The sequence below is a fragment of the Pestalotiopsis fici genome, assembly GCF_000516985.1.
Source record: "Pestalotiopsis fici W106-1 unplaced genomic scaffold PFICI_Scf_6, whole genome shotgun sequence".
NCBI lineage: Eukaryota > Fungi > Ascomycota > Sordariomycetes > Amphisphaeriales > Sporocadaceae > Pestalotiopsis > Pestalotiopsis fici.
Window position 1 is genome coordinate 1,876,662 of NW_006917096.1, and position 10,322 is coordinate 1,886,983.

A 10,322-nucleotide genomic window follows, 5' to 3' on the forward strand; every position below is an offset into this window, starting at 1 on the left:
CGGAGATCGAGCCGGCCAATCGCTGCCCCACGTACCCACTACGCGCCCATCCAAACATCCACCTTTGCGTCCAAGACTAGATCGGATGGGGCCGAATACGCTTAAAATCAACCTCGCTATTTTCTTTTATTTATTTTTCTCTGTTTGGTCGTACAAGGTCGCCGCGCATAGGAAGTTGGGCAGCAGTTGGACACAAAAACAAACCAACTCGAACCCTCGAAGAAGGGAAAACAGGACAATGACAAGACCTTGGCCACCAATCACTCGAGTGCAGACACATGTCGATCACTTATTGTACAGAGTAAGCTCTGACATGGGAAAACAAAAAAAACTATGGAATGTCGTGCAGCATCAACACCCCACTCTCAAGCAAGGTATCGTATAATCAACAACCTGGCTGTGTTGATAAGATCTTGTTGCTTGCGACAGGTTTGCCCAAGTTCAACCCTTTTGGAGGGGGAAAAAACAAATTGTCACACCTATTGCCGGCAATGTCCACTGCAAGAACTCATTGAGTGAATGCTATTCTAACATTATTCTAACGTACAATGGTCGCATTAGGGGGTATCTCATTAATCTTCCATGACTTTTTACCAAGAATATGCCACTCCCGTTTCGAGAGTAACAGGCGAGAAGAGAAGGAACCAGAAAACGGTACAGAATAAAAAAAAAATTAAAAGACCATGGTCAAAAACACCTGCTACTTTCACGAGTCCAACGCCAAGATCCTCTCGGCACCCTTCTCGGCCGCCACCATGACACCAAACTGCGGGTTCACCGTCAGCGGCGACACAATCGACGCATCAATGACATGAATATTGTCAGTGCCCATGACCTTGGTGTCGGCATCGACACAGGAGCCCAGACGGCAGGAGCTGGACCAATGTTGGACAGCCCCCACCGCGTAATCCGACGGGGTGGTGATGTACGTCTGGATCTCCTCAATGGTGGAGTTTTGCGCAAGGTTCAGCGGCGTCAGCCCCTCTGCTGCGGGCGCGTCTGGAGTGGATGCTGGCAGGGCTTGGAAGATATTGTGGATAAAATCCGCAATGGCCTCAGCATCCCGCGGGTGCGAGTAGTAGATGTTGTTGTCGGGTCCAGGTACAAATTTCCCATCATCAGAGAGGATGACACGGCCAGACGACAACATGCCAGAGGTTCCGTAAATGTTCAAAGTAATGGTGTGGTTATCGGTGAATGCGCCGTGTCCGAAAGAGTCAATCGTGCCTTGTACGCCAGCTTGGCTTCCGTCTTCATTGTAGATGTAACCCCAAAAGGCTGAAGTCTGAGAGGCAAAAGAGTATGGGCCGCTTCGGGACGAGAGGTACAGATCGCGGTCGGCCGCATCTGGGTCATCATAGCTGTGGTAGTATGCCTCGACATAAGGGCTCGACAACTCAATGAATGTGTTGGGATTGTCAAATAGACCATCGCCTACAGCTGAGTTGACAATCCAGTTCGATGAGTTGTAGGGCGTATAGGAGCTGTTTTCGAGCTTGGCCAGCGTATCGCTTGGGCCGATACCAGAGTACATCAGAAGTGCTGGAGAAACTAGAGCACCGGCGCTTAGAACAACCCGTCCGCTGGCAGCAAGCGATACTTCAATGACCGATCCATCAACCTCGACAGTGACTCCCGAAGCAACGCCCCCGGTCCTGTTGATATACTTGACACGAGCTCCAGTCTGGAGGTGAAAGTTGTCTCTCGCAAGAGCAGTCTGGAGGTAAGTTGTCGCGGGGCCGCCGCGTTGACCATTCTTGTAATCGTATACTGGCCGACCAAAGACACGCTCCTTGTTGTTGGGATCATCGTTGAAGGAGACGTTAGCAAAACCAGCCGACTCGACAAGCCACTTCTCGGCGGCATCATAGCCCGTCTGCCAGTAAAATTCACCGTCCTGGGAATACGTCGTCACCGAAGACTGCATGGCCAAAAGCCGCGCGGTTGCCTCCTTGACATCAGCAGCATGCCAACCATCAGGATGATATAAATCCCAATCCGAGTCTGGAGGCTGAAAGTATAACCCAGCATTAATCGCACTGTTGCCGCCAACGGCGCAGGCTTGGAAGCCATTTACGACGTCAGATGGACACAGTAATTCCGAGCCACCAGAGAAAATGCTCTTGTCTGGTAAATCATATTAGTACAAGTCCCGTCCTGAATTACTTGGATGGAGCGTCTTACAAAGTCCAGGCACGTCGACTCTGCTGAGGTTTGTGCCGCTCAGCCAATCAGGCCTCTCAGTTCCTCCAGTGATGCCATACGAGGGGCCGCCAAGCTCGAGCAGCAGCGTCTTTTTGCCGGCTTCACTGAGTCGGTCCGCAACGACGATGCCGGCCGTGCCAGCACCGACGACAATGGCATCCCATTGTTGAGTTTTCCAGTCTGTCGGGCAGGCTTCCCGCTGCTGGATGGGAGTCGCGGCGCAGAGGGTGCCAAGATATCCAACGGCTGTGGCTACAGAAAACGACTTCATCTTGTCTTGGTGTATGGGATGATGACAATGCCGCCCAAAAACATGGCCAGGGCAAAGGGCGGCCGTTTAGACTTTTATCGTCGAGTATACGAGGCTCACGATCCACGTCTAGAGCCGGCTCGGCCGGTCAGGATTGTGGGCCTGATGCCAGTGCCACAGTCCTCATGGCAATACGGGCAAGACCGTTGTGTAGCTAGGGCAATGAGACAGTAAGTGTGGACTGCATGACACATTGACAGGTAACAAGTTCGTGATGTCAGCTGCGGCTGCCATCTAATATTAAGGTTAAATGGGGAATGGGAAATTTGCCGAACCACTCTGGTCCTACCTGTTTTTCATGCTCTGTACTGTATTGTGCTGTATTGCGCCAGTCGAGGTCGTATTGGGTAGGTGACGGGTGCTCCGTACGCTGAAATTAGTCGACCCTGGGCTGCTGTTTCAGTACCATGGCCCGGCCGAATCCGGCAACTTTAGTGGCGATCATGAATTATACGAACGACGCCTGGGGCTTGTAGGGGTACTAGGCGAATCGTGTTGCTCAAAGCTATCGACAATTCCTGCCTAGCCTCGTGCATCATAAGCAGTACTTTATTTAGTCGCACTACGTATGTGGTGGTTCAGTCTTTTTTTTTTTGTGGTTAGTATCAATCGCGAGAACCTCTTTGCTGCGCCTGTCATATGTGCATGGAAAACCATGTTCCTGACGTTATCAGCACTGACTATCCGGCTAGATAGAAAGCTTAAAATAGAGATCCACCAAGGACACGGAAGCAATTTGCATGGCATTTGAGTGCAGGGCATCAATCATAGGGACAAATCACTGAAGACTCTGTGCTAGAATGGCCTCGACGGCTGATGTGTACCTTTGCTCTGATCTAAACCTCAACACATGGCCGGCAGTAATGCCTGTAGTAATCTATCGAGAAATGATTATATAGAGTTTTGATGAGACAATGCCTGTTGAGGGGAAAGACCTCTTAGCCCTGAGGATTGCTTGAAATAGCCGATTAAAATCAAGCATCGTCTGACAAACCAACCAGTCGAGACGACATGAAATAACCGTGTCTAGTGGTAAGAAATGGAGGTAAAGAAATAGCGTGAGGATGCAAGGCATCGTCACAAACTCAATGAAAAGGGACTGGGAGTCAAGAATTTGACCGAAAAGAGTAACATGACCATGTGTCATCAGATCTTTCACTTCCATTTGGACCGCATACGTCTAAGAAACGTGCTGCCAAGCAATAGAGTTACCCTGCACTCCAGGAGCTTATATGGCCCAATAATATGACCGAGTTGAACCTCTTGCATTAGTCGCCGAACGGTAATACCCTTGAGCTAGTAGAAATGCGGAGAGAGAATGGAGGAGGAAGAAGAGAAGAAGACATCTCTGGGGCTATTCTTAGATAATACCGAGGCATCCTCGTGCTCCTGTAGCATCCCGTCTGTGGGTTTTGACTATCGGACGCATGCATCTTTAAAAGTGCCACAGTCAGTGTCAGGATGCATATACCACGTGTCGTACAGAGACCAAGAGTTTTGCATGTGTCGCAGTGAACATGAGACAATACAGCCGCACTCTATTTGAGCTTGACTGATTCAGAACTGTTTACTATATCAAGCCCCATATGTCACACAGCGCGCCTTGAAGAGTTGATTTGCAAATTGATGGATAGATGAAAGACGAGACTGAGTGTGGTGTTTTCGCAGGAATCAACGAAGTCGGTAGGACCCCGGACGGCAGCATCAGCTTAATCGGAAGAGCACGGTGGATTCGAGTCCTGAGAGTCACTGGTGAAAGCGATCTGACAAGCCTGTACATTGAAGTCCATTTGAGCCGTTGGTATTCGACTCCTCTTTTGGAATTGGGCTCATTCGTGCTAAAACATCGATAGATCAACGGCAGCCTGAGAAGTTCGACTGCAGATGTAGTCGCTCAAGGGGAATTCAAGCCTCGTTATTCCAGGCTTGATGTCATAGAATATGTTGACGGGCACCTACATTTGCGTCAAACATTGGGTGTGCGATACAATAGGCCTGCTGTTGAAATTACCATAGTATTATAGGAGGTCAGACATGAACACTTCCCACCTGGTCCAGATGCAGACAGCTAAATGATGCACTCAGTAGAAACAGGTTTTCAAAGAGTGCAATGATTGCTTCTATTTCACAAATACAAATCTGTCTATGGATGATTGATATCCGCTACTCCCAAACCGACTTTACCTACATGGCCGTATATTGATACATGACAAGAGAATCATGGACAAATAATACATCCAAAACAATATATAAAATCTAAGATGTCTGCATCGAATGTCCAGACACCATCGTACGAGACACGATGAATCAAGACGACTCCGACGCGACTTGACTTCATCAGAAGCCCCGTCATTTTTCCTCTTCGGATGGAATGAGAGCCAAATGACACGGGAACGTAGTCGAAGAAGCCCAATTGATATCCGGTTTCCCAGTACTACAACGGACGCCCAGGACGGGCGATGGCGGGTATATGCATCTTCTTGACATAGTGACATGTGGCCAACAACTGCCTCGTCTCATAGACTTCTATGATGTGATCGGCGGCATCAGACTGTGCTTTCTCGAACACATGGTCCACCCAAGCTCCTTGGGTAACTACGCGGGGAGGTCCAAGTTGACGTGTCAACAGATGTATCCTAGAAATCTGATCTGATATTAGCGTCCAGTCTATGTGACAAGTTTGCAAGATCATGAAGGAGAATGTGCTCGTGTATATCAGAAAAATGAAACCGGTATCCTCAAAAATTGTTCAGATAGGGATAACTGTTAGAATTTCTAGGTCATCATTGTAATGGGGAGCCACGCTCGTGAGAGCAGACTTGGGCAGTGCAGTAAAGATATGATGTGGGTTCCTTACCAAAAATTTGTTGCGATGAGGGCGTCACCTCCAACTCACATCCGACCAGACCCTTTCATGCAAGAGATTCAACCAGCGAACGCGACCGACACGGGTTACAGCAGAACAATCGCACATCGCGATTGAAACGTATCGCAACGAACAGGAATCATCTCGAGCAGAAATGGCGGGTGGTGGACTTGTTGTTGTAGGGACGTGAAATGTTGAGGAAAAGAAGAGAAAGAAGAAAAGTCGGTTCAACCTTCTTATTGAAGAGGGAAGGAAGAAAACGGATTGGAGCCCAGAATTCGAGAGGGAAAAAAAATGCGATGAGAGCAAGAAAGAAAAAAAAGTTGGGTGGGGTACCGAGTTATCTGGTGGGGAGCTATTCCGTTATCTGGCCAATCTTTAGGGGTTCCGGCGCGCTGGAGGACCTCGCTGGAGCCTCTAACTGCCCGTAGCTGCAAGCTGCCCCCTGTCCGTCCGCGTCTTAGCTCCGAATTTGTGAGAAAAAATTTGAGTCGAACTCCAACAATTGCGTGAGGATTATTACTATCGAGCCCGAGTTCGCACAGTTTGTGGTTTGTTTCCCTCGAGTCGTAGTTTTAGTAGACTGATACATTAGGTACTGGTTTCGTATATCCGACCCCCGACGTCGTTCCTCTCTATTCCCGCTATTACTATCAATCAACTCTCTCATCAACTCTCTCTCTTCCTCGTTTCTGTTGCGCAGAACTAGTCGACCGGGCATCTTTCTTGATTCTACGTCATTTTCTTGCTGCTTGTGCTCTTCCAAGCCAGTCTCTTCTTTCTATTTTATTTTATATTTTTTATAACGACATAATCTGCCCGTCATGTCTCCCCCAATGGTTGCTGGCAAGGAGAAGGAGTCTAACCTGGCGCGACTCCTCGGTTCCGGTACGAGACACGGCCTTCTGCAAAGCGAAGAAAGAGAAACACCAGTCCGCTGACAAAAACGCAATGAACAGGATCCGCCGGTATCGCCGAGTTGGCCGTCTTCCACCCGGTCGACACAATCGCCAAGCGTCTGATGAGCAACACCAGCAGAGTCTCGGGCATGTCGCAACTCAACGCCGTCATCTTCAAGGACAAGGCCACCGCCCCCGTCGGCAAGAAGTTCTTCTCCCTCTTCCCCGGTCTCGGATACGCCGCCGGCTACAAGGTCTCCCAGAGAATATACAAGTACGGCGGTCAGCCCATTGCCCGCGACTACCTTGCCACCCACTATGGCAAGGACTTTGAGAATGCTTTCGGAAAGAAGACTGGCAAGGCCATTATGCACTCGACAGCCGGCAGGTAAGATTTTTCCCTTCTTGGAGCCAATGCGCTTCCCCCAATCATTGTCCGAAAGCTCCCGTGCTTACACAAAATCTACAGTTTGATCGGTATCGGTGAGATTGTGCTTCTGCCCCTGGACGTCCTCAAGATCAAGCGCCAGACCAACCCCGAGGCCTTCCGCGGTCGCGGCATCTTCAAGATCATCGCCGACGAGGGCTTTGGCCTGTACCGTGGCTGGGGCTGGACCGCCGCCCGTAACGCTCCCGGCTCGTTTGCCCTGTTTGGTGGTTCTGCCTTTACCAAGGAGTACCTCTTTGGCCTCGATGACTACAACAAGGCCAGCTGGTTCCAAAACTTTGTCGCTTCCATTGCCGGTGCCTCTGCCTCGCTCGTCGTCTCTGCTCCTCTTGATGTCATCAAGACCCGTATCCAGAACCGCAACTTTGAGAACCCCGAGAGCGGCTTCCGCATCCTCTCCAACATGGCCAAGAACGAGGGTATGGGATCCTTCTTCAAGGGTCTCGTTCCCAAGCTGCTCATGACCGGTCCCAAGCTCGTCTTCTCCTTCTGGCTCGCCCAGACTCTGATCCCCGCATTCGACGGTATGCTCAAATAAAGCAGTTTGACGCACGCGCGCGCGAGAGAGAGAGAGAGCGCGGGATTGTGAGAGACACAGAACACAAGAAAGTAAAATGACGAAAACGGAGAACATGCCAGCGAAAAAATGAAGAGAAAAAGGATCTGATCTTCTTCAATGTATACAATCAAGGTTAAATCCGGCGTTGATGGACTTAGCAGCACTACGGCGCAGGGTGCTCGAATTACATTGTTTTTTTTTTATATTATTTAAGCCTTGAATTGGCAAGCTCGTCAGGGAGGCGATAGACAAGACTCGACTCTTTAGGAAAGAAGAACGCATGTGCGTCGTTTCCTGTTACAGGTTCTCATCTGTAAAACTTTATAGAATGGTGGGCCTGTCAAGCGAATTGTTATTTAGACATTTGAGTTGGCTAATCAGCCTGACAATTCCCACGCACTCCATCTTTTACTATCCATACCGTGCAGTCTTCGATGTCGATGATGAACAGAGTGAAACAGATAATCAACTTGATGATGAACGAGGTATAGACTAATATAAGGATTGCACCAGGGCTCGCTCCAAAACGCCACGCTTTCATATCATACAACATTTCCAAATCCATGTCTCGAAGGCAGCTCGTCATTGTTCGCCGGGCCTCATCGAAATACAACATTCGTCTTCCTTGAGAGCTCCCGGACCGCGAGCCCGAGTTCTCCGTAAGCGGACATTACAGGAGGCGGCTCCTCAAACAACTCCCAATCCTGCTCGCACTCGAGTCCCGGCTCGGGCAACTCGCCGTGGCGAAAGTACGCATGCACCACCCTGGCAGTACACGTGCTCGGCGCCGCAAAGCTGCAATGACCATACGACTTTTGAACCAGAACCGCCGAGCCGGGGAAAGCGGCGGCATTACGGCGGGCGCTGCGGAGCGGCGTGACATTGTCGGCCATGTTGCCGATGAAGAGGATGGGAAAGGCCGACGTGATGTTGGCATAGGGTCCCGCGTGCCGCCACTTGGGCCGCACCGTCCGCCCGGCACACGACAGCTTGGACTGGGCGTTTGAGGCCCCGGCGTACCGGCTGATGCGCTGGAGCTCCTCAAAGTACGTCTGGAACGAGTCCGGGGTCCAGTCGGCGGCCGGGACAGCCTCGCCGTCCGCACACATGATGGCGGGAAAGGCGTCCTCGGAGTGCTCGGGCACCGCGGGCACGTTTGGCGTTGTCTCGTTCACGGCACAGAAGCCGACTGGAAGGGCTGGAGGTCCCTCATCTTCATTGCGCAGCTGATAATACGGTACGCCATCACGCCTCTCGAGTGCGGCCATGGCGCTGGCTAGTTCCGTGAATCGATATATCGGCTTATACATGCAGCCGCGTATCAGATTTTGCAGTTTCGAGTACGTCACGAGCTCGGGCATTTCCAGCTCCGTTCCATTGGTGCCAGCTGGGATAAGGACGGGCAGTTTTCGTAAACTGCTTAGTAGGGCCAGAAACCTCTCCTTGATCGCCTCGGAAGTTGGCTCATGAAATGCGCACTTGTCCGGCCCTGCTCTGTTGCAAAATTCAAAGAATGCCTCCATGATCTTGTCGGCGTCTTCGAGGTAGTTGAGTTGTACGTTGGCATACCAGTCATGGTAGTCAACATTGCCTATCACGACTTTGCGTCAGTTTCATCATAATTATTACCAAACCAAAAACTTACCATCGCTCACAAGTCTCTCGACTCGGTCAGGGTACATTGCAGCAAAGGTACCACCGAGGATAGTTCCGTAGCTGATGCCCCAATACTTTAGTTTACGGAAGCCCATTTGCTCCGAGATCTCCAGCATGTCGCGTGCATGGGATGCGGTCGATATATGTGACAGGAGTCCGGGGGTGGTTGCGTTCATATGAGTCTCACACTGCCTTGACAAGGCATCGAATTGAGCGAGAGCATCAAACAACATGCCGGGGTGCGAGTCCACGACACCCGACATCTGCATCGCCCAGTCATGGCGCTTGCGTGAGGAGCCCCAGCAGTCGATTCGAGGCACCGAAGCACCAACTGTGAAAGAATGATCCGCTCATCAGCTCGTGTCCGTTCCCAAATGAACCACCTCGACATGCTCACTTACCACCACGGGGATCCCAGCTCACAATGTCCTGTTGAGAGCGAGTCAGCGATTATTCTATAGATGCATTTACTCGAGCACTGAACCCACATGATCATCTCCTACGATTGTTTGCATGTGCTCAGCAATACCCTCTTCGAGCCAAGAGACACCCGATCCTCCAGGACCCTAAATGCGTACCGTCCACGTCAGCGCAAGAGCGAAGGGGAAACAAAGCACTGAGTGCCAGTTTATATAGGTTCTTACCCCTGGGTTCACGAATACTGGCCCTTTATATTCACGACCACCATTCCGTGCAGGGGCGCGCATAACAGCAAGCACCACCCGCTCGTCATCTGACGGCTCCAGCCAGTCGAGCGGCACCTATACTCAAAGGTCGACGGTTAGCATTCCGAAGGCATGTTTCTCCAGTTCATGTCTCGTAGAGAAAGCACTAGTTTCCAGTTGAAATTTCACCTACATCTAGCCTGGCACAATCAAACTTTCCATCGTAGCATTTTTGCCATTCCAGTTTTCTGCTCGGCTGAAGTGCTGCCCAACTGTTTCCATTGATCGCCTCCGGAATACTCGGCGTGTCCGCTATGCTGCTCCAGTGTATTGGTGGCGAAGGAAGGAACGTGGATAGGAAATGATAGAACACCGCCAGGCCAATAATGCTGGTAATCAGGGGCAGTGACCAAACGCGTTTCTTGCCAGGTTGGTATACTGGACGATTGACGACAGCGAGGCCGCAAGGCTTTCCGAGCCCGCCTTCATGTATACTCATCGTGGACCTCGGCAGGCCGATGGCGTATTCGTCATGAAAAAAAAAAATCAAGCGAAAAAGAATGGCTGCCCTTCGGTCAGATTCTGTAGTATGGCAGGTACTATTCGCTGTGCATGCCAAACTGTAATCAAACAATCATGCAGGAACCTTTGAGTATGCCGACCAACTACTCTCAAGGCGCAGCAGTAAGCAAGTATACGGCTGTCGGGTCGCGA

General features: G+C 50.6%; 3 protein-coding genes across 3 annotated transcripts; 1 reads left to right on the forward strand and 2 right to left on the reverse strand.

The window, feature by feature from the left end:
• Positions 1-706: 706 nt before the first annotated feature.
• PFICI_09039 (uncharacterized protein) lies at positions 707-2,476 on the reverse strand (the record flags this gene model as incomplete). Its single annotated transcript, XM_007837620.1, has 2 exons — positions 707-2,127; positions 2,185-2,476. 2 exons carry the CDS (start codon positions 2,474-2,476, stop codon positions 707-709), a joined length of 1,713 nt encoding a protein of 570 aa, XP_007835811.1.
• Positions 2,477-6,205: 3,729 nt separating this feature from the next.
• Positions 6,206-7,266, forward strand: PFICI_09040 (Mitochondrial GTP/GDP carrier protein 1; the record flags this gene model as incomplete). Its single annotated transcript, XM_007837621.1, has 3 exons — positions 6,206-6,269; positions 6,341-6,668; positions 6,750-7,266. 3 exons carry the CDS (start codon positions 6,206-6,208, stop codon positions 7,264-7,266), a joined length of 909 nt encoding a protein of 302 aa, XP_007835812.1.
• A 620-nt stretch (positions 7,267-7,886) lies between these two features.
• On the reverse strand, positions 7,887-10,107 carry PFICI_09041 (uncharacterized protein; the record flags this gene model as incomplete). The annotated part of the gene is made up of 6 exons (XM_007837622.1): positions 7,887-8,878; positions 8,933-9,274; positions 9,345-9,372; positions 9,432-9,509; positions 9,588-9,704; positions 9,802-10,107. 6 exons carry the CDS (start codon positions 10,105-10,107, stop codon positions 7,887-7,889), a joined length of 1,863 nt encoding a protein of 620 aa, XP_007835813.1.
• Between the last annotated feature and the right edge of the window lie 215 nt (positions 10,108-10,322).